Here is a 25332-nt window from a genome sequence, read left to right on the forward strand (position 1 = left end):
CAAATAGAGGAACTCACAATGGAAAAGGAACTAACAGAGGAATTTGCTAGCCCAAGCAAAAGATTAGGCGAGGAGGAGCCTCAAATGATGGAAGAAATCATCAGTATCCTTTATCAGGAAAGTATAATGAAGGAAGCCACTGAAGAAGCAAATAGACCACAACCAAGGTTAGTAAAAAATATGCTATATAATATGCAGATTGAATTTGAAATCCCACATATCCCAAGATTCAAGGTGCGAGCAATCTTGGATACGAGAGCAACAACATGTTGCATAGATGAAAATTCAATACCAAAGGAAGCACGGGAGAAAAACAACTTCGAGGTATACTTTAGTGGTATCAATTCTAAACAGACTGCTAATAAAAGACTAAAAGGGAGGAGAATGTACATCAGCAATAATGCATTCAGGATCCCCTACACATATACCTTTAAAATGGAGCTAGGAGACGGAATTTAAATGATAGTCAGATGCAATTTCATAAAATTTATGCAAGGAGGTGTCCGGATAGAAGCTAAAAGGGGGGAGAATGTACATCAGCAATAATGCTTTCAGGATCCCCTACACATATAGCTTTAAAATGGAGCTAGGAGACGGAATTTAAATGATAGTCGGATGCAATTTCATAAAATCTATGCAAGGAGGTATCCGGATAGAAGGTAATAGTTACTTTCTACAAAAATCTAACAACAATTAGTACCACCCTATGGCTTCAGTGTCAGCAGCAATTGAAGAAATGGACCTTGAAGAGGATGAATATATTGACATACAGGAAGCAGTATATTACAGCACAGGAAAAAGCAATGAGTTCTTTCTGACAAGGTTCAAACCATTACTCAATAAATTGAAGGAAGCAAGGATCATAGGTGAAGATCCTCTTAAGCATTAGTCCAGGAACAAGGTTCTGTGTCAATTGGATATTAAAAATCCAGGCTTTATCATAGAAGATCGACCTTTGAAGCATGTGACACCACAACTACAGGACACGTTCAGAAAGCATTATTAGATCTTGGTGTAAGCAGACACAGCAAAAGCAGGCACAGAACAATAGCCATGATTGTTAACTCTGGGACAAGCATTGATCCAGAAATAGGCAAAGAGACGAAGGGAAAGGAGCATATGTTCAACTATAAAGGAGCATATGATATAACTAATAAAGATCAATACAACCTGTCAGGCATTACGATAATCCTAAAACGGGTAAGCCACAGTAACATTTATTCGAAATTTGATCTTAAAAGTGGTTTCCACCAGGTGGCAATGCACCCGGACTCCATTGAGTGAACAACATTCTGGTCCCAAATGGACTATATGAATGGTTGGTGATGTCATTCGGCTTTAAAAATGCCCTTGCGATATTCCAAAGAAAAATGGATATCTGCTTTAAAGGTACAGAGGACTTTATTGTCGTTTATATTGATGATATACTAGTTTTCTTCCCAACAAAAGAAGAGCACGCAAAGCATCTAAAGATTATGCTACAAATTTGTGAGGAAAATGTGCTTTATCCTCAGTCTATCAAAAATGAAGATCGCAGTAACAGAAATAGAATTTCTTGGCGTAGTTCTTGGAAACCGCAAGATTAAGTTGCAGCCACATATAATCAAAAGGATCGCAAAATTCAGAAACCACAATCTGATGGAAAAAGGGCCTTGTTCTTGGCTTTGTATTCTTAATTATGCCAGAGCCTATATCCCGAACTTGGGAAAGTTGCTTAGCCCTTTATATGCGAAGACTAGCCCAACTGGAGACAAAATAATGAATCAACGAGACTGGGCATTAGTGCAACAGATCAAACAATTAGTCCAAACATTGCCAGCATTAGAAGTTCCGCCCAAACAATGTTTCATCATCTTGGAAACAGATGGCTGTATGGAGGGATGGGGAGGAATTTGCAAATGGAAAATACAAAGATACGACTCAAAAACGACAGAAAAGATCTGTGCCTATGCAAGTGGAAAATTCAACCCTGCAAAATCCACGATAGACGCAGAATTACACGCGGTCATGAATACCATGGAAGAATTAAAAATTTATTTTCTGGATAAAAAGGACCTAATCATCCGAACCGATTGTCAGGCTATTATTAGTTTCTTCAACAAGACAGCTAATAATAAACTATCAAGAGTCCGATGGATAGCATTCACCGATTATATTACCGGTGTCGGCATCAATGTGAACTTCGAGCACATAGAAGGCAAAGATAACCTCTTAGCATACTCCATATCAAGACTAATCACTTGTCTTATAGCTACAGGATGGCCAAAAGAGGAGAATCTCACAAACTTGGAGCTAGCGGCAGTGACCCTGACGGAAGTCAAAAACAAACCCGATGGCGGGATCCAGGACTAGTTAGCACAAATGATCCTCACACTACAGCAACAACTGAACACTACCAACAATTACTACAATAATCAAGGGAGTTGCCAAAATCTCTTGATGAATTCAATGTCCTCAGGGCCCAACTCTACCAAACCCAACAGATGGTGACAAAAGAAGCATTACGAGCCTTGCAACAATTCAGGGCCCTCCATTCCTTAAAGCTGAAAGAATGCCAAAGGCTGAGCACATCCGACAACTTTTTGGAAAGATTGGTACCCAACAATACAGCAAATCGACGACCAGTTGGAAATAGCTATACACCTCTTTAATGATGCAACTACACGGTTGGCCGCCTTCCCTCTCTAGAGTACAACGGAGCGTGGTGGATCTTATCCCTTATGTAAAGCAGCTTTATGTAAAGTAGATTATCGTGGCAAAGAATCTTATCCCTTATCCAGCTTTATGTAAAGTATGATGGGAATCCTATCCCTTAGCCAGCAAGCCACAGAGAGCATCCTATTCTCTCTGGGCTCTCGCTCCTATATAAAGGAGCCTTATAACTCATCGCAAGGCATCAAGCGACCCCTTGAGCCTTACTTTGAGAAGCTTGTAATCTCTGCAGTTCTAATAAGAAATCTGTGAGTTTTCCATATCTCTCCTTATCTTCTTATTTGAGCCTTTAAAGCACAGTGGAATAAGAACAACTCAAATAAGAAGATGTTGAGGATATAGTTGAAGTTCCTCCTACGAATTCAAAAAAAAAGAGTTGTTGAAAATTCAAATAAGCACTAAGCATATGCAAACTATTTACTTATATCTACTTTACCTATAATTGATTTTTAAATGTCATATCTCTTATATAATAGGTGGAAGCAAAGACAAACAAGCAAGCTTGAGTCTTTATATAAGAGAAAGCAAAGACAAACAAGCGAAGTTGAGTCTTGTTGAGGCGGAAGATAATCATCTTGATGTTTAATTTTGGTGGAGTAATTCCAACTACTTTTGATAGTGGAAATTTCCAACAATAGACTCTATTGATGATCATAGTGATATAGATGATACTGATTATTTTTAGGTTATGTTATTTTAATTATAAGACTTTTAAAATTATTATTATGGGATATTTTGACATGTAATGAATTATTATGATTAATTTTTTGTTATGTTTTTTTAATTTTACTTATATAAGTATATTTTGTTTTTTTTTAAACCAACGCTAACGCGATTTAAAACACTGCTACTACGTTAATAAAATAACGTGTAGTTGCATCATTAAGAGGTGTATAGCTGTTTCCAGCTGGTCGTCGATTTGCTGTATTGCTGGGTACCAGTCTTTCCAAAAGTTGTTGGATGTGCTAAGCCTTCGGCATTCTTTCAGCTTTAAGGAATGGAGGGCCCTGAATTGTTGCAGGGCTCGTAATGCTTCTTTTGCCGCCATCTGTTGGGTTTGGTAGAGTTGGGCCCTGAGGGCATTGAATTCATCAAGAGATTTGGGCAACTCCCTTGATTGTTGTAGTAATTGTTGGTAGTGTTCAGTTGTTGCTGTAGTGTGAGGATCATTTGGGCTAATTGGTCCTGGATCCCGCCATCGGGTTTGTTTTTGACTTCCGTTAGGGTCACTACCGCTAGCTCCAAGTTTGTGAGATTCTCCTCTTTTGGCCATCATGTAGCCATAAGACAAGTGATTAGTCATGATAAGGAGTCTGCTAAGAGGTTATCTTTACCTTCTATGTGCTCGAAGTGCACATTGATGTCGACACCGGTAATATAATCGGTGAATGTCATCCATCGGACTCTTGATGGTTTATTATTAGCTGTCTTGTTGAAGAAGCTAATAATAACTTGGCAGTCGGTTCGGATGATTAGATCCTTTTTATCCAGAAAATAGATTTTTGAATGCTTCCATGGTATTCATGACCCCCTGTAATTCTGCGTCTATCGTGGATTTTGGAGTGTTGAATTTTCCACTTGCATAGACATAGATCTTTTATGTCGTTTTTGGGTTGTATCTTTGTATTTTCCATTTACAAATTCCTCCCCATCTCTCCATACAACCATCTGTTTCCAGGATGATGAAACATTGTTCGGGCGGAACTTCTAATGCTGGCAATGTTTGGACTAACTGTTTGATCTGTTGCACTAATGCCCAGTCTTGTTGGTTCATTCTTTTGTCTCCAGTTGGGCTAGTCTTTGCATATAAAGGGCTAAGCAGCTTTCCCAGGTTCGGGATATAGGCTCTAGCATAATTAAGAATACCAAGCCAAGAACGAAGGCCCTTTTTTCCATCAGACGTGGTTTTTGAATTCTGCAATCCTTTTGATTATATATGGTTGCAACTTAATCTTGCGGTTTCCAAGAACTATGCCAAGAAATTCTATTTCTGTTACCGCGATCTTCATTTTTGATGGACTGAGGACAAGCCCATTTTCCTCACAAATTTGTAGCATAATCTTTAGATGCTTTGCGTGCTCTTCTTCCGTTGGGAAGAAAACTAGTATATCATCAATATAAACAGCAATGAAGTCGTACCTTTGAAGCAGATATCCATTTTTCTTTGGAATATAGCAGGGACATTTTTAAGGTCGAATGACATCACCAACCATTCATATAGTCCATCTCGACCAGAATGTTGTCCACTCAATGAAGTCCGGATGCATTGTCACCTGGTGGAAACCACTTTTAAGATCAAATTTCGAATAAATCTTACTGTGACTTACCCGTTTTAGGATTATCGTAATGCCTGGAAGGTTGTATTGATCATTATTAGTTATATCATTCAGCCTTTTATAGTTGAACACCGTGAGCTCCTTTCCCTTCGTCTCTTTGCCTATTTCTGAATCAATGCTTGTCCCAGAGTTAACAATCATGGCTGTTGTTCTTTGCCTGCTTTTGTTGGGTCTGATTGCACCAAGATCTAATAATGCTTTTTGAATGTGTCCTGCAGTTGTGGTATCACATGCTTTAGAGGTCGATCTTCTATAATAAAGTCTGGATTTTTAATATCCAGTTGACACAGAACCTTGTTCCTGGACTAATGCTTAAGAGGATCTTCACCTATGATCCTTGCTTCCTTCAATTTATTGAGTAATGGTTTGAACCTTGTCAGAAAGAACTCATTGCTTTTTCCTGTGCTGTAATATACTGCTTCCTGTATGTCAATATATTCATCCTCCTCAAGGTCCATTTCTTCAATTGTTGCTGACACTGAAGCCATAGGGTGGTACTAATTGTTGTTAGATTTTTGTAGAAAGTAACAATATTACCTTCTATCCGGACACCTCCTTGCATAGATTTTATGAAATTGCATCTGACTATCATTTGAATTCCGTCTCCTAGCTCCATTTTAAAGTTGTATGTGTAGGGGATCCTGAAGGTATTATTGCTGATGTACATTCTCCCCCCTTTTAGCCTTTTATCAGCAGTCTGTTTAGAATTGATACCACTAAAGTGCACCTCGAAGTTGTTTTTCTCCCGTGCTTCCTTTAGTACTGAATTTTCATCTATGCAGCATGTTGTTGCTCCTATATCCAAGATTGCTCGCACCTTTAATCTTGGGATATGTGGGATTTCAAATTCAATCTGCATATTGTATAGCATATTTTTGACTAACTTTGGTTGTGGTCTATTTGCTTCTTCAGTGGCTGCCTTCAGTATACTTTCCTAATAAAGGGTACCGATGATTTCTTCTTCCTCATTATCTTCCATCATTTGAGGCTCCTCCTCGCCTAATTTTTTGCTTGGGCTGGCAAATTCCTTTGCTAGTTCCTTTTCCATTTTGAGTTCCTCTACTTGCTTCTTGTAATAGGCTACTTCCTTTTTCAATCTTTCCATTTCTCCTTCACACCATCAGATGTAATATTGTTGCTCCTGGATTAACTTCCGAGGAAAAAATGGTACTGGTAATGCTGGGGCTACAGGTACCTCTTGCTTGAAATAGTATGGCTGTGACCATACATTCTGGGCAATGGATTCTTGCCCTCTTCATGGAATTCCTCTTGCAGCAGACAGTTTTCATATTGTTGTTGCACAAAAAGGTTATGCTACCATGTATGTAAGCAATTCATCTGGTGATCAGGTAGTTTTACCTGTGGTTGGTAGCCTCCGTCTATTTCTCCAAGCATAAATATAAACTCCTCCTGTAATGGAGTTTGCAAGGGCCTTCCCATGTCTTCACAATTTTCTCCTTCTAAGATACTGAAGATTGCATCGCTTTGTTCTTCTCCTTCCTGGACTGAAATAATGTCATAATCTTCTGGGACTTCTAATTGCTCAAAGATGACTACTCTTTTTACGTTCCTTTTGTCGTTGGGACATTCCTTGGCAAAATGCCCCTCTTGCCACACAAGTAGCACTTGCAACGTTGGTTGCGTACTAAGTGTTTTCTCTTTTCTATTTGTACATGGGTATCATGAGGTTTATCTTTGTACGTCTTTGATCTTCTTATTCCATACTTCTTCTCCTGTTTGTAGTATCCTGGTATTGGTATCTTACTGCAAAAGGACAGGTTCTTCAAGGCTCTCTTGAAAGTTGCATCTTTGCATTCGTCTTCTAGGAACCTGTAAGCAAATAAAATTCTAGGCATTACGCCTATAACTACTCCAGGATACTTTTGCTCAAAGGCTTCTTTGATTCTTCTTCCAAGGTCTCCCGACATTTTTAGCCCGAATTTTTCAAATAGCTCGCTGTTGATGTAGAGCCTTCCAGTTTTTGCTGCAAGTCGCATATACTCATTCATGTATGGATGATGTTCTTGACATTGTCACACGATAGTCTTTCGAGATCTCTATAGGCAGCATCTTGAATTACTTTGGATCCTTGCACTAGGTCTTCTAGGGTGAATACCCTCCTCATTTGAGACAAGATGTTCTGGGTTCCTTCCCTCCCGTCTCCTGATGTAATCAAGGCTTGGTATTCTGTACTGTACTGCATTCGCCATTGGATCCATATAAGCTTTTCAACTTCTCCTAGGAGATTTTCCATGTATTCGATCTTGTCGCAAACATCTGTAAAGCCTTAGCTTGAGACATGGTTCCTTGTGATTGACTGCCATCGTGCGAAGGCATCATCAAATAGTCCCAGTTGATCAAAGATTACAAACATGGCTCCTCCCGGCTATTCCGCCTGTTGAGCTGAAGGAAGTGCCCACATTTCATTGTTGTATCCTCCTTTAAATTTGGCTCTTTCAGCTCTTTCGAATGCAGGTTGCCTGGATGTTGAGGTGCTAATATTAACTGTTGGTGGTAGCTTGGAGGCCCCATTGTCGTATCTATAGGGAGTCTATATGGTGATGTTGTCGTAGTGATGGCGCTGGAATAAAGCTTTTCTGAGAGTCTTTGTACCGCCGGATAGTCTAATTCATTTCCAGATTCTTGTTCTGCTTCATATCCTGTGGCTATGACATTAAAAGTTGGAAGAGAAATTGTACCTTCCTCAAAGAAAAAGGGTTTGAAAATTCTTCTTCATCTACCTCAGGACAATTATCCCATACTATTGGGTTTTTTGGGGATGGGTAGACAAGATCTCCGCTGCTTTGAAGGGTTGGTTGAAGTCGACTGAAATAAGAACTTGACTCCTCTTCTTCTACTTCTGTAAAGTAGAATGTTGTCTCGTCAGTAGAGCCAAAAGCTCAACTACCTCTTATTGTTTGGGAGAGTTCAATTTCTTCATGGACGTCGGGCATCAGTATTAGCTCAGTTATTAATTGAGCAATGCGTTCTCCTTGTTGAATATGCGCCTGGTGGTCAGAATGATTAAATAAAAGTACCTTGATTTCACCACAATAATCTGCATCAATAACCCCTGCTCCTACATCAAGGCCTCGCATCCATGCGTTACCCGATTTTGGTGCTATCCGTGATAGCTTTTCGACTTTGATAGAAGGTTTTTCCCATTGATCGTTGACCCGAATGACCCACAAGTCACATAACCAAGACTAAAGTCTTCCCAAATGCACTCCAAGGGTGCTGGGACAACAGCTTCTTTTACAAAGAAGAAAAATATTTAAATTATGTTCAGTAAATGGTCAACGAGTCACAACAAATGGGCAAGATATGATCATACTTAAAAATTGATGATCCACAAACAAATGGTATTTTAGCCTTCTATCTGTCTCCCCCAACTTGATGTTACACATTCAAACTCATTGAAACCACTCTAAAAAGCAGCAAAAATGTGAGTCACCAAGTGGATCAGTATACTGTAGTTTTCTTTCACTTCAATTGGTAAGCAATTTTTTTTTTATCAAACATACCCATTTTTCCTGTCAGTCTATATGAATTGATACTACAATTACATAAATACGACTTACTATCTAATTACTTCCTTTTATTTCACAGACAAACTTCAGAGATACAAGTTGCTTAGTCAAAGTTAAATGGATAGTTGATTTGTAAAAAAAAAAACATACCTGATACTGACGGTCTTGGAATACTCTTTCGGTGGTGCTCGTGTTCTCCTCCACTGTCTCCTTCATTTGGATTGCATTTACCTGGAAAGAAAATGTCTTAGCTCAACCACTTGAATTAAAAAATTTGTTTAATTACCTAGAAATTTTTTACCTTTATGCGATATAATGGAGCATTAAATTCTTCATTGAACACAAAAGAATCCTCATCTTCGATCTCTCTTCCTTTTGGGATCTGCAGAACATAAGAGTTTTTGAATAAATAGATGAACATTCAACAACAACATGAGGATAGATTACCTTCTGTAGCACCCGAACTTTGCCACATGCTAATGATTGTAATGTCCTCCTCAACTCTTTATCATCAATGCCTGTAGAATCTTTAATGTCTTGAAAATTCAGCTTTTGAGTGTCATTGAAAAGCATGAGAACAACTGTCTGAAAACACAGGAATTCAAAAAGAATAAAGAATAATAATACTACATGTGTTACATCAGTTTTAATAGTAAATATGCAGACTTACCTGGAACAATGAAACTGACAATTCTTTTTTCCCTTTTGGAAATTCTGCTTTCAGAACACAGTGGCCTAAGGAATTCTGCCACATTAAACGCCTACCATGGTACTTACTCAAATAGAACTCTTTGAATATGTCCTACGATGTACATAGAAATTAAAATGTTTCATATAATAGGACTCAGTTAAACAAAATCTGTTGTCACAGCATACCTGATAGACATTTAGCTCATGAGGAAGCCGAATATCCATGGGTGGATATGTGGGCCAATACCTGGAAGAACCAGAAGGAGAAGTCGGTGTTAAACAGAGCAACAGCCAGCTCACAGCATGTAAATTTAAAAATTTTGACAGACAATTAAACAGGCAACACACACCCGGTTGTCAGGACATGAACACTCATTTCAATACCAGTTGGAAGCTTTGTCCTAGCTTGGGATGACTGTTTAAAGGAGTCATTTATTTCTTTAGATAACTCAATATCCTGTGTAATTATCAGTGCGAAACAATTACTTGCTTAGCCAAAAACCAACTAATAGAAACTGCCATAATAAAACTGATGAGAACTCTATTAGAAACTTTCTTGATAAGTGATAACCTTTCACTTGTCTGGCAAGTCAACTTGGAACTGCAATAACCATGATCATATGAAAAATACGTTTACCCAATTTATATATTTTTCATAAAAGTCATAAATATTACTTGGTTGGGCAGAAATAAGTCTAAGATGAGTGGCCTTTACAGGAATTGCTATACAAACTAAAAAGAAACAATGTTACTATTTACTAAAACTTTGAATATAAATTGTAGAAATAGATTAACAAAGGGCCACAATTACATATGATACCAATTGGTTATTGTAGAATTCTGATATGATAAATCTGAATGGACATTTACGACATGAGTATTCTATCATACTAGTGCATTTTATTCCTATGGCTGAGGTAGATAACTAGAGTCAGCATGACCACAGAATTAGAGTTACTAAAACTGCAGAAATCATTCAATCAGTCATCAAAAATAGCACCAGTATTGCCCTTATCAATCGATGGTGGATCTTATAGTCTGAGTGGCAATTATCGCCATTACAAACTTTGCTATATACAAGCACCTTGACTTTCAATAGATCTTGGGCCTTTATATGTCCTTTCCAGCAAAATGGTTGACCACAAAGTAACATGTGTGCATATTTTTGTTCCATCATATGCACTTTCTAGTGGCCTTCAGAAAAAAACATAACACAGAAGTCTGACCCAGCATACCTTGGGTGTTTCTGTTATTGTGTCTAAATAGAATCACTAGTAGTTCACTCATCTAAATCTATATACCTTTTTTTTCAATCTACAGTTCTCCACATAGACAAACTAGGGTAACACAACCTGCCTTGACAAAATGATTTTTATTACAAACCTGATGCTTTCTGATTAAATTTATATTTTTCATGACTAACCACATTATATAGATATTAAATAAATTTTGGATCAAATTAAATATTCATCCAGAACTGCAATACAGCTAATTAAGAATTCTATAGACATTGATGTCAACCTATAAACCAACCTGAACACACTAGGTAGGTTGGGTCATCTTTTGACAAAATAAGGTTGGTTTAATGTTCAGCTTGAAGTATCAAAACCTTTTACTCCAATTACTGCATCTAAAATGTCATTCAAGGTTCACAGCGAGCTAAAATCAAGGGGTACTTTCAAACCAATTTAAAATAAAAAAGTGACATCCCAGAATAACAAAATTTCCATTTATTAGACAAGGAAAAATATAAGATAATAAATCCACTTACCCAAAACTAGTAACAAGGTAGCACAATATATAAAAAAGACAACTATGTTGTTAAGGGCAAAAGGACCTATGTGTAAATATATAGGGAGTAAAGGAGTGATGGGTAATATTCTATATTCGTTATAATACATATATAAGATAGAGGGGTGACAACCTAGGGTTCCTTATGGAATAATTGCCCCCTAATAACAACATGGTATTAGAGCTGTGCTGACCCAGTTAGTTTCCATTCCTGTTGCCGTCCATCTTAGTCATGTTGCCTTAAGCTCACTGCCCATCCGCTCATCGGTCTTGGTGTATGATGAGCACGACGGTTGTCTCGTTCTATGTTTGTCTCACGTTGCTTGATGTGTGTACTCGAGCCTAAACATACTTTGGAACTTTCTATGTCACCACTTTCTTCATCTGTGAGCACAAGAGGCAACCACAAAAAATTTCTTGCGTGCATCATTCTGCACATCCCACAGTGTCACTGGAGAGTCAAAACCAGTGCTCTTCTCAATTTGGCATTGCATCCTGATCATAGCAGAAGTCCAGTTCCCTTTTGCCCCTCTCTCTCATCCTAGTACAAGGCTATTATAAACATAGACTGATGAGTTGCAAGGGCGAAACCCTTTGTTCAGCGCATCACACAGCTTCACAGAAGCCCACCACTTCCAAAGCCACTCAGGCCTTGCAAGTCCAACAGTAAGTCTAGTGCGAGCAACAACTTCTCTTTCCTTGATGTTAGATGCTTGCCTCCATGAGCTCCCTTTGGTTGAGAATTGGTCTCTGCAGCTGTCACTGCCACCAGAGTTCAAATTCTGTCCCAATCATGTTCTTCAAGACCTGTAAATTTTGACCCCGCCAATTCACTAGTTTGATAGCCAACCCAGCCCACATTTATAGTAAGTTTTCTTTTCCAGCATGGGTTGAACTTAGCGCAAGCCCATTACCTGCTTCACAATGATTCAGTCTAAATATTTGGCTCGACCCAGTGTCGTGAACAAGCACAGAGACAAAAGATGAGAAAGAGTAGGGGTGGACTATTTGGCATACCAAGGCCACTTCTAGTCATCAATTTTAGATACTTCATCGCCAGCTCAGCCATACTGCCTGTTTATCCCATTCCTCAGGTTCTCTCCTTGGATCCTAAACTCAAAAGCCTCTAACAAAATCTTTGATAGCATATCATCTTTCTCTACTTGCACCACCTACACACTCTGCCTATGTCATGATAATCAGTGGGTTTTACTCATCAATTGAAGCCACCAGAGACTCATCAATTAAAGTCACCGAAGAAATTCTCTTTTGACACGTTACACCTATCTTCAGTTTCCATTTAATTTATTGTCTATCAATAAACTTACTAGATTGTAGCACTTTTGATGCTACTATTATATTTAAGATTTGAGAATAGGCACTAATTGGCATAGAGAATGAGTATTGTAGATTGCTCCAAATGGATGTGACTCCCTTGTCTTGGGCTCTTTTGGATTTGCCATGTGCTTCTATACGCATTGCTTTAGTTCTTTAGATGTTTGGGATCCAAGTTGCGTGCAAAGACAAAATATAAAGTCATGACCTTAGCAACATGCAAGCCCATTTGGCTCAAGCATCTAATAACCAAGATAGAATATGACTCTACAAAGTGAATGAAGTTTTGCTATAATAATCAAATTGTTATATATATATATATAGCCTTGAATCATGAGAGGACAAAGCATATGATTTTTTTAATTAATTGTCACTTCACCAGAGAAAAAGTTTGATATGATGAGATTATTATCTCTTTTGATAGTTCCAATGATTTGTTGACCAAAACATTAAGAGGGGACTAAAGTTGAATATATTTATAATAAATTGGTTCTACAATATATCTGAACCCGCTTGAGGGAGAGTATTATGGGAAAAGAACCTATGTGTAAATATGTAAATAGTAAGGAGCCAGTTGTAATATTTCATAGTCATAAATATATAAGAAAACCAGGAGCCACCAAGGGTTATAGAATAGTTCCCCCAATTTCAATAGTACCAAAAATGAGCACATAATAAGAATAAAATTCCTCTAGCTGGTAACCTAAAATCACAATCGTATAATAAATCAAGATAGTCATTAGTGATCACAACTATCAATATTTGAGCCACATTGAACATGCCCGGGCTAGTACTATATTATAAAGTAAGAACTAAATCCACACTTAGATTACCAAGACAAATATCATAAGGATTAAGAAAAATCATGATATATGATTTGCTCATGATTTAGGGCATAAGACAACATCCAGTAAACTATCAAATAGATGAAAAGGTACAGTACGAAGTCAGAGCATGTAAATGATATCAAAGTGAATATGCTCCTATGGTGTGAACTTGACCATCATATTTTTACAGCTGATTGGACCATGCCTAGGCCTAAGAACCAGTTTTATTCAAGGTTAACAAAATAAAGATCAAATTTATACAATTTCTTTTTGTTTGTCAAATCAAATTGTCTCTCCTACTTGATACATATTGATAAAAGTAACAAAATTGATGGCCCATGGTTGTAATAGGGAAGAGGACTTATCAACTAAGGCATATGCTGATAGTCATCAACTATCCATAAAGACACTCAGTTCTTGTATAAAAGAGGAAAAGAATTTTAAGGATCTTCAACTGACAAAGAGGATCTTCAATAAAATAAATACAAGGATTTTCTAATCAATAACTGAGAAAGAGGATTTACAATTTCAATACAACAGTAATCATCAACTGCCATCTCATTCTATTTTTGTTAGTTTGAGGGAAAAAAACAGTTAGGTGACTACTTTCTTAAGGGGCCTATTGTGAAGCTGCCTAAATGGTATAAAAAGGGCAGCACGATGCACGAAGCTCCCGTCGTGCGGGGTCCGGGGAAGGATCTATTGTACGCAGCCTTGCCTTGTTTTTTGCAAGGGGCTGTTTCCAAGATTCGAATCCGTGACCTTTTGGTCACATGACAACAACTTTACCGTTGCGCCAAGGCTCCACTTCAAGCTGCCTAAATGGTATACACCCATTAATGTTAGCAAGTTTGCATTATTCTGAAAATGCATGAGATGTGTAGGTTGACTGATATGGATTTTGCATAGGTTGATATACCTACCTTTTTACTTTTGTGGACTTAAGGATTACATAGTTTGATTAGTGCACTTTGGTAGACATGTGATATCTATTCTAATCAATATAAATAAATATTAGTCTTTCTTTTTTAATTCAATCAGAATATGCATCAGCATTTGGCCAAGATATAGCATGCATTATGAAGTGCATCGACTTATATTAATTGCATTGGATTTCTAAAACCTCGATTTTTTTTTTTTTTGTTATAAGGGCATGCACATTGCTCCCATTAATGGGGTGTTAATAACACCCCCTTGGTGTTAAAACCATTGTGAAGGGGTGTTAAAGCGTTCACTTGAATATGTTCAAGATGGCGTGGGGTGGGCTACCTTGGCCCACCCAATGAGTGTATTGTTTTTTTTTTATTTTAATTATTCAAGAAAATTTATAAATTTTAAAATTAAAAATTGAATAAAATAGGTAAACAATAAAACATGAGCGTATTTTTTAATAATAATATATTTTTTTAAACGGTAATAATCTGATTTTTGTACATGCTTTTTTCCAACGGGTTGGGCTTGTATTTTGAATTATTTTATTTACTTACAATTTATTTTTTATTTAATTCGAATTAAATTTAAAAAAATCAATGAAAAAAAGTATTTAAACAAGGCGTGCCCATGCTCTGTTTAAATACTTCTTTTGTTGTGGTATTTCTCACAAACATCTATTTTATTTAATAAATATAAAAATAATAATATTATTTTTTAAAAATAGTAAAATTATTTTTTAAAAGTAAGATTATTATTAAAAATAATAATAATAATTTTAATATTTTAAAACATATTTAAAATGTATTTATTTAATATGATATAATTTTAAGATGATTGAGTGGACTGTTGGCACCCATAAATAATGAGTGTTAATGTTAAAAGGAATGTGGGTGAAAGAGATGTATTGTTACAATGAGCATGTGACAGTGTACTCCATGCTTTTTACGAGGTGGTGGGTGTTATAATGAGAGTGGGTTGTGGATGCTCTAACTATCAAACACATACTTGCATAGAATGTTCTGGCATTCAGAATCAAATTTCAAACTAGTAAATTCATTAAACAATTATGGTACCTTAAACATTCCCTCCAATTTATTTGTAAATTGACTGCCACACTCAGTTTTAAGCTGAAAAAACAAGACACTGTGTTAGAGAAATTGCACATATAAAAGTCTTTGGATAAATTCTTGCAACCATTTTTACGAATAATTCTGATTACTTTTGTGATCATTGACTTCTCAGCATCAATTGATGCACTCTTTCCCAACAATAATCTTTTTGCAAGGTCTTTCTTGTAAAATGCCTCAAATACATCTTTTCCCTGAACCAGCACATGAAAAGAAGAATCCATCCTAAAGTAATTTAATATTTGCTAATAAAACATATCACTAACATAATAACATGAACCAAATATGCAAAGTTTACTTGTATAAATCTAAACAGCACCAAAACTTTGTCAAGTATACTCTCTAACTCTTCTTCAGATGTACCCTTGTTGCCAGCACGAAGCTTCTCATCCACAAACTTGGCAATCAATTCAGCCGGTCTATTCTGTTTATGAAAAGGGCAAATAAATATAGCACAAATCAACAATCTCAACAAACGGTGAAGATTCTGGCACACATGCAAAAAGTATATGATCAATTCACTAATGAATAATAACAAAAATATGGCTCATAATAAAAAATTTAAAACACACAGCAACATGCTTAACAAAATATTTAAGTTCACATCTACTATATAATATTTCAAAATTATTACCATAAGTTACTAATATAAAAAAATTTACAACCATCACATAAATATTTGAATTCAATAGATCTAATATAAAAAGATAAAAATGGAAAAGTAAACAAATAGATACCCTTCCATAGATTATTTATATGAAAACCTCCCAAAGTAATGATCCTTAGGAGAATTTTTGTAAGCATATCATTATACCCATCAGAAAGATTCACCACCATCACACCCCACATTGTTCTCATTATTTTAATATTATATTGTATGAACCCTAATTTAAGTGAAGCACATTTTTATTTGTTATGGTTGACTTTAATAAATCAAAATTGTTGTCATCTATCAAATCAACTGCAAACAGCACTTTTTATTCCTTCAATAAATCAAAATTGATTTCATCTATTAACTCAACTATAAATTCAGTCTGCAAAATAGCCTTCATAGGCAATATTGACTGCCTATACCATATATTGCCCACATATAATGCACTATCATTGTCACCTACACGGACATACTAACAACTTTTTTTGAATTAAACCACAGCAATGAAGACACCAAACAAGACAATGTTCAATAGAAACAAATGGTTGTTATGAAAAAATGCCGGAAAGAATGGAGCTTTTCCAATTCACACCAGACTAAATTAAACTACATTGGTTCTTAATATGGTTTGTCTGACTTGGGATTACCCTTTGAAAGATTTATTAGCTATGCTCTAGGTTCTGATAAACTTGTAAGAGGATTTAGAACACAGTAAATTGATTTTTAACAAATGTGTTAGGGCTTCTGAATTCCATGATAGAAAATGGATTATTTCAGAACTATTTTATCCATCATCAGCTTGAGACTTTAGTTTATGAAAAAGTTGAAGTTATTTTAAAAAATTATTTAAGCAGCAATAATAAAGATGCTTCTAGATAAGCTGCTTCATTCTGAATTTGGATGCAAATGGAAAAGAAGAGATCTATGTAAAAAAACAGTATATCCTTGAATTGATCATTTTTTCCCTGTATTATACTACTCCCCTTTATTCTCACACTTTTACAAAATCTGGTTGTACTAAGAGATTTCTCCTGTAAAAGTTCACATAAGCATCTTTAACAAAGCTCACAGCAGTTGCTAAGGCAATATTGACACAGTTATATATAGGAATATTTAGTAGAGGGGCAAAAAGGGAAAGGCAGAAGTAAAACACACTGTCATTACCCCAACCAGACTCTCATTCGGCAATAAAATATATAAAAAATAGTAGTCCACTGTACAACAGTATGTACCCCACACTCAAATTTGATGACATCAAAATACTTTAAAAGCATAAAAGAAGATATTGCTTTTAGGGATTTTCTGTAGGGCAAAAGTTCACCAGGGGAAGCAGATAAAGCATTAGATAGATTCTGGTCGACTAAATTATCTTCGTAATATAAAACAAATCAAATTGTATGAAGATGTATGGATACACTTGGATCATAGTTTTTCTCATCTTGGTCCTAGAAATGACACACATTCTTTATGATACTAGAGGACCTCCATATTACTCTAATATGGTCATTCTTTATACCTAGAATACAAAGCAATCCTCCTACATAGTTGCTCAAATTTGCCATAAGTTGATAGTAATCACTGAATATCTCATAAATATGAATATAAGAAACTGGCATCAATATATGTGCCACGCTGCAAAAAAGAATGGTTAAAGTTGTATAGCAGGGCTATTTTCTTTCCTCTTGTTACATCAAATAGATTGTATAAGCTACAAAAGAGTTGCCTAAACCTGTTAACTATGAAGGATGTCTGAATTCTAGAGAATAATTACTTCAGAAAACCATGAATACATGTTGAATAAGAAAAAAGGATTGCCATATGATCCAATTTGAAACTATCATGCAGCACCTTATACTTAATATTGTAATACTACTAAGAAAACTGACGAACAATGAGGTAAGCAAATCAGCTGAAGAAATAAAGCAACTCAATATATTTCACATCTGCACCCATTTTTGGGTCTTCAATGTTGACTCCAAGCCAAGGTTTCAAATCTTATTTCCAATTGGGATTTTGGTTCCTGAATGGAACAAGAAGGTGCTAGTGTCGTGTCGGACATATAGGCATACCATGCCAATTGCACCAATGAAGCAAAGAATTGGGAATGAGAAGCTTCGTATTTAGAAAACCTGAGCCTTACTTCTACACACCAACATATGATGTTTCCACAAGGCTTCTGCAATAGGTAGAACACGAAGCTTTCTTCTGTGACAAGATGAACACAAGACTTCCTTTGCGATACAAAGAGAACTTTAGGGTGTGAAGGAGGGCGTACCAACACGCTGTGCCAGTGACCCATGTTCATTTCTTTGTGAAAACAGGAGGAAGTTCAGAACTCTCAGTGACCTGGCTAAACACTTAACTACCTCACAGAACCCAGACACAAATCCTTGCAAACTTTGCCTGTTGCAATAGCTGTGCCACAACATCAAGGATGTTCACTGTGCTGGTTGGCAGACAGAACATTAAGTTTCACCCATGTCAACCAACATAGAACGAACTCTAGGGATTAGGAGATTATAGAGGACACAAAATTGCAAATATCATCAACTTTTAGGCATTCAAGAATATTCCTAGCAATCTTTAGGATTTAGGACATAATCTTAGCAAGATAAAACATTCACATATTGCAATCAGGATATTATGTAGTATATACCTGACGTAGATTAATCAGATGTTCAAATGAATCCTTTATGGTATTAGAGAAAGCTTCATTTTTGAAAAAGCTTTCTTCCAATATCTTGTCTAGAGATGCTTTAAACTCTAAGAGGTAGGAAACCAGATCTTTATCTTTCTCTTCATCCACGATAATAGCTTGCCCAGTACCACGAATATATGAACTAAGAGATTGCTTTATTAACTCGAGTGCATTAACCCTCTGAAATAGTGTATACATCCTCTGAAGATCATCAATACGATTTGCTTCCATAAGCAACGTGAATCCCTAAATAATGAGATCCCATCAAAATGAGATAGGCAAACGCAATTTTGTGATGTTCAATACATCAAAAGGCATAACCAAGTCACCTTGTCAAGAATTGCAGAAGTATGGTGTTCAAGAAGTTGCTTTTCTGCAGTTGCCACAAGGGGCTTCCTCGTACTTGCATCCAAGTATAACACACATCTTTCATGCTCCTCATGTAACCTCAACTGAAATTTTGTAAAGGAGATTCAGAACAAAGTCAAACATGAAAACTAGCATAGATATATTGCAGGCAAACCAATGGCAGGAAGGATCTTACATCAACGTGTTTCAAATAATCTGGAACATCTGACAGTTGCATATATTTCACACCTTCAGAGGCATAAAATTCAGAAGTGCCTTGAAGAAATGGTTTCTCAAAGCTGTCCATGTAAATTCCTAAAGCAGTAAACATCTTTAAAAGATGACTTAGGATAGTCCTATCAATAGCTTCACCTTGCCTGACAAGGAACAAATAATTTCAAATGAAAATAACAACACAGAAGAAACATCCACTTAGTTAAACTTAAAAAGTATTCTATGAACATTAGAAAAGAGCTTTGTTTGATATCAGTTGTGCTGCCCAAACACAGTAATTTTGTTCAATTTAGTCCATTCTTAGACAATTAACCCAGGCAAGTTCATATAAGCTAAAAAAACACCATGTAAGTATACTGTTAACTATGCTGGTTAGTTGATAAATTATACCAAAACCTTGAACAGGTAAGTAAATGACCAATCCATACATTTTATATCGTTAACTTAGTAGGCGAGTAGAAGCTTAACTCGATATGAAGACCTAACTCAATTTAACTAGAGGATTATTGGTGAGGCAAGTAGAACCTCAAACATAGGACCTCCTGATGCTCTAATACTATGTTAAGTTGGATTGACTAACTACTTATCCCTGCGTCAAAGTTGTTGCTAAACAATGCTTATCAAAGTTTAAAAAAAAAAACTTTTCTAATGTATTTGAAAAAAGAAATCTGTAATACTATGTCTCAAACATGAAGTAATGTAACAGGCATTCACTACCATGAACAATTTTTATATTTGCTTACTTACCAAGTTGAATATAGTAAAGAAAACAATCAAGAAATTGATATGGCGCATTGGTCTAACTCATGCAATTACTCAAAACAATGGTAAAGAAAATGAGAAAATATTGGAAGTACCTAAGATAGAGAGTTATAGCATAACACATACCATATCACTTTCAAATCATCCACATTTTTTATTCCGTGTATGTTCATAACTTGTTAGTTAACAAAACAATTCAGTACCATGTACTTCACATATGCTAGTACCTCATAATGCTTACAGAATGCCTTGGAGAAGTTAAAAAAGAATCTTCTCATATGCTAGTACCTCATAATGCTTAGAGAATGCCTTGGAGAAGTTAAAAAAGAATCAACAGAGAAGATGGACAGGGTATTAGACATACAGGTTTAAAAAAAAAAAAGGCAGCATAGTCATAGTTATTTAAGGCACAAGATGCCCAAAAGCTCATAGGTGTTGTGGGGCCTTAGGCACACAATGCAAAGTGAGGTGCACGTCTTACCGAAGTAAGGTGGGAGTATAAATTTTTACAATTTAAACATATATAGGGAATTTCTACCAAAATATTTCACTAATAAAATTATAGTCCATAAAATATTAAACAATAATATAAATATAAAATTCACTAGCAAATAAATACACTATACGCACAATTCAAATTAAAGAAAAAAAACTCCAAATATCTAAATCATCAAAATCTTCATCATCTTCCTTAATCATGCAATTTGAATTTGTGATGGAAAATAAAACAGAACCATTAGAAGAAAATTCTGAACAAATTTACAATTTCGTGACCGAAAAAAAATCGATAATAAAAAATTTGAACTAATTTATAATTTAAATCAATGAGGAAAAAAACAAAGGAGAAAACTACCAAATTTGAAGCAAGAAAGTGTAGCCAAATCCAGAAGATCGTTGTTGATGTTGTAGGCGAGAGAAGAGTTCATTTTTGAGAAGGGAGGTTGATGTTGATTTTTTAAGAAAGAGAAAGAGTCACGCAGAGAAATAAGTCTGCAAGGGAGGTTGATGTTGATTTGTTAGGGGAGAGGAAAAGTCACGCTAAGAAATAAGTGTCGCATGCATGCTATGTAATTAATTAAAAGGATAATCAGAGGTATGGGCTAAGCTTAAAAAAGAAATTGGGCCTAATTTGCATTTGTACGTCTCACTTCAATGAGGCGAGAAAAACCACGCCTCAAGCACGCCTGTCGCCTCTCACAAGGCGCACAATTAAGCACGCTTCTTTCAAGTAGTGCACTTGGGTCTATCCCGGCACAGCCAATGAACACCTTTAATAACTATGAGCCCGGTGCACGAAGCTCATGGCAATACGGGGTCTTAGGGAAGGGTCAAACCACATTAGGTTTATTATATGCAGTCTTACCTTCCATTGCAAGAGACTGGTTATGCGACTCGAACCCATAACCACGAGGCCGCACGATAGCAATTTACCATTGCGCCAAGCCTCCCCTTCTGACATAGAGGTTTGAAGTAAAACAAAATTACTAGGCGCTTAAAATCGTTATAAATTGAAACCTCTCTATATTCTCGATTATTATGAGAACACCAAGTTAATCAACTCAAGAGTACTACTAGGAAATACTCAAGGTCAAGTTAAAATTTTCACTAAATATGCATACGTATAAAATGTTTCTAACTCTACATGCTCTAAAACACCCCTAAACCTTAAGCTCTGATATCATATTGTCACACCCCGCACGAGCTAGGCTTGTTGTGAAGCAAACTTCATTCGCTGCGCGTGAACTACAATAATTTCAAAGTAATATATATACATACCTAACTAAACTAACTAAATGCATACCTCTTATTAAAATTCATCAATATTATACATAAAACTCAACTGATAACGTGGAGATCAAAAACTTCAGAAGTGAGCATAAAAATGCAAAGTGGGTGCAAGAAAGAAGTGCATGATGTAAAATATCTCATAACGGAATCCAACGAATAACAATAAACCAATATTATCTTGTTCCACCAATTTAATCTCATTAATCTCTTCCCATAATTTTTATTTTTTATTATCTTCAACGGCTTAATCATTTTTCATTTTCCTCTTTTAAATTTACAACTATTTCCTTTTTAATTTTTCAAGAAATCAAACATATATACATATATGATATATACGACAAATGATCCACCATCTATTTAATGAAGGATGCATTATATATATTGCCCTCACAGGTTAGCAGAGTTGGTTCATGAAAGGGTGTTGCTGTCAATAGGCTTGGGGTCGATGCCCAACGGACGTGGAATGCCCAACTGGTTGCCTCAACCCCCTCTTTGCATCCGTTGTTGTTGCTAGGCAAAATCCCCATGATTTACCTCCCTTCCCCATATTAGAGGGTCACCCTAGAGTGGTCGCCGAACTGACAATTTCATCTTTTTGCTATCAAAGGATACATTATACATATATATGGGATTTTTTATCTTGTGCGCCCCCTCTGTCCATGACAACGTCCGCGACTGAGTGTGCAGGGCTCTCGGAAATGATCCGAGTGCCCTGACCTGTACTGAGTCTCGGACGATGCCGCAGACGAACGACCTACAATCCATCCAAAAAAGCATCATAATCATATATGAATATATTGGGTGAATGACACGCAATCCACCCACCAAAGATGTATCGTATATACATAGGGTGAAAGACCCATCCACCCAATACGAAATACATCTTAAATATATATAAAGGTAAACGACTTGCAATCCATCGAGTAAAGATGTATCATATATATGGGGTGAACGATCTATAATCCACCCAATACAAAATACATCATATGTATGGATATATACATACATATATAGGATGAATGACTCATAATCTACCGAATGCATCCCACATAGAATAGGATGAACGACCCCTAATCCATGGTTTAAAGTATCGTACCGAGACTGTCAAAACGTGCAAAACATCTCGTTCCGCTCGGCGATCGGCACGACCCCGACACCAGACCCACAACAACTGCGACATGTTTGTTGAGCAACCCCGTGGCGGAGGGGTTGCTCGACCCCACAACAGCAGCGGAGGGGTTGCACAACCCTTCCGCTGTCGCCGCGGTGGCATTGCACCACCCTGCGACCGCTACAAAGGAGTCGCACGACCACCGCGATCGCGCCGAAGGAGTCACGCGATCCCCGCAACCATGGCTGAGGGGTCGCGCAACCCCGCTGCAGTGCAGAAGTAGCGCGAGCTCGCGAGTGGTGTCAGATTTTTTAAAAATTAAACTTAGATTAATTATTTTAATCAACTCCTAACTATGATGGAAATAATTTAAAGAGGCTTTATTAAACCCTAATAAAATTATCTAATTCATTTTATATTTCATTTATTTTAATTTAAAAATTATAATAAAATTTTTATTTATTTATTTATCTATTTTCATTTCTTTTTTTAAAGATTATTTTTTATATTGTTTATTTTTTAAATATTTATGTTAAATATTTTATTTTTTAATTAATATATTTTATATTTAAAAAATATCGAAACTATATCGACATGGCACGATACGGTACCGAAATTGTATTGTTCCGGTCTAAGACCGAAACCTCGGCACGGGTCGAAATTTTAAACCTTGCCCTAATCCACCCAGTGAGAAAACTATTTCATATATAATAGTTGAAGCCCACACATGCACAAAAGACTCAAGGGTCATTTTTAAGCGTGGAGTCAATAAATTTTATTTTGTTAATTCAATATAATCTATCACACAACTCCTTTAGAATGCAAAGCTAAATCTCGACAATGCACATAGTTGCGTAGCTCTTTTAGAGGGTGGACCCGAAGTTCTATCTTATAAGTAGTCATTCAATCTTATTAAATTTTAATTTGTTTATATCTAAATTTTTCAGTATTTATAAAGTGATTCATATTCCTTTAAAGCACTTTCCTAAGATTTCCATTTTCTATCAAACCTAGCATTTTTTTTTTGTAACAGTGGTACACAAGTGTAAAGAAGCAAGAAGTGAAGAAGATCATAAAAGGGCAAACAATTCAAAAGATAGGTAACAAAGGCAAGAGTATAGAGAGGTTTTTAAAAATAAATTAAATCACCCAGGAAATTTAGCATTAACCCCAATTTTATTATGCAATATTTTCTTTTAAAATTTTCTCTATTAAAATAATATATTTGATTAGTCTCATAATTATGATTTGTCAATTTTAATCATGCACAAGGAAAATATCAAATAGAATTAAGCAGGAAAAAACATACCTCAATTGAAGAAATCTACATCCTCAACAATCACCCCAAAGCATCTTCATGTTTTCTCAATAACTAAATCCTTATAAATTAATATAAGTATGGATTTAACTCTACAATGTCAAAAAAAAAAAAAAAAAAGAGGCAAGGGCTATGATAAAGCGGGCTTACCTTATAACCGCGCATCTAGAGAAGGTAAATTAAATAATCTTCCCGATTCTTAAAATTCACATACCATATTATCCCCTAGTAGTGAAAGGATCAATTTAAGATAGATGGAAACAAAGTGCTTTTTCCACCGGGATGGCGATGGCTTCCAAGAAGGGAAGCAATTGCTTCCACTAAAAATAGAGTAGCGGTAGCTACTAGGTGAAATTGTTAGAAAGAGAGTGAGGGGAGCGGACATAAAGAAAACATCTTAGAATAAACTCCAATCCAAAACTCCTTATTTATATTTGAAAACCCTAAACCATATGAACCAAGAATATAATTGAACCAAACCCAAATTATCTAATTTAGCATTGGAATCCCTCAACCATATGAACCAAAAGTATACTTGAACCAAACCAATATCTTTTAATTGGGCTTTAGAAATCCTAAACCATATAAACAAAAAATATAATTGAACCAAACCCAAATTATCAAATTTGGTTCAACCCTAACTTATCCAAACCAGCCCAAATCAATTAATTTGGTTCAACTCCAACTTATCTAATTTAATTTGAATTTGAGTCCAGCTCGATTACAAACAAGAGTTAATCACTTCGTAATGTTTTTCTTTTGAAATATAACAGTAAGATATACCAGTAATAACTTGAAAAGAACCAAGATTAAGAAAATAGAGTAGAAACAAACCTGCATTTGGAAATGGATTCAAACTATAGTGGATTTTAAGATAAGAGATTTTGAAGCAATGGCATTTCAAATTCCAAAACTTCTGTAAAATTTTAGTTTGGTTTGACTGCATGAATATATTTTAAAGATACTATTTGTTGCAATATTAGTCATCTTGTAAAGTGTGTAATAATTGAGACATGAGACTCAACCTGAATTTGAGAAGAAACTAGACCAAAGGCAGATTCTACAACTTTTCAAGTCAAGTCTGATCAAATTTTTTCCTTGAGAATCATCTCTTAGTTAGGTTAATTGTGTTACAAAAAA

The 25332-nt window shown here is 35.9% G+C and overlaps 1 protein-coding gene across 2 annotated transcripts in view; it reads right to left on the minus strand.

The window, feature by feature from the left end:
- LOC121967248 (cullin-4-like) overlaps nt 1–25332 on the minus strand; it is a 42083-nt gene that overhangs the window by 8894 nt on the left and 7857 nt on the right. For both annotated transcript variants that reach the window (XM_042517349.1, XM_042517350.1), the window contains exons 4-15: nt 19176–19356; nt 18961–19083; nt 18590–18877; nt 15580–15705; nt 15374–15475; nt 15228–15281; nt 9619–9725; nt 9455–9515; nt 9249–9380; nt 9026–9163; nt 8880–8960; nt 8729–8809 (exon numbers count right to left, since the gene is read on the minus strand). In XM_042517349.1, the coding sequence (XP_042373283.1) occupies nt 8729–8809; nt 8880–8960; nt 9026–9163; nt 9249–9380; nt 9455–9515; nt 9619–9725; nt 15228–15281; nt 15374–15475; nt 15580–15705; nt 18590–18877; nt 18961–19083; nt 19176–19356 (1474 nt within the window). The remainder of the gene's footprint in view (nt 1–8728; nt 8810–8879; nt 8961–9025; nt 9164–9248; nt 9381–9454; nt 9516–9618; nt 9726–15227; nt 15282–15373; nt 15476–15579; nt 15706–18589; nt 18878–18960; nt 19084–19175; nt 19357–25332) is intronic.

The sequence above is a fragment of the Zingiber officinale genome, chromosome 3B (assembly GCF_018446385.1).
Source record: "Zingiber officinale cultivar Zhangliang chromosome 3B, Zo_v1.1, whole genome shotgun sequence".
NCBI classification, from domain to species: Eukaryota; Viridiplantae; Streptophyta; class Magnoliopsida; order Zingiberales; family Zingiberaceae; genus Zingiber; species Zingiber officinale.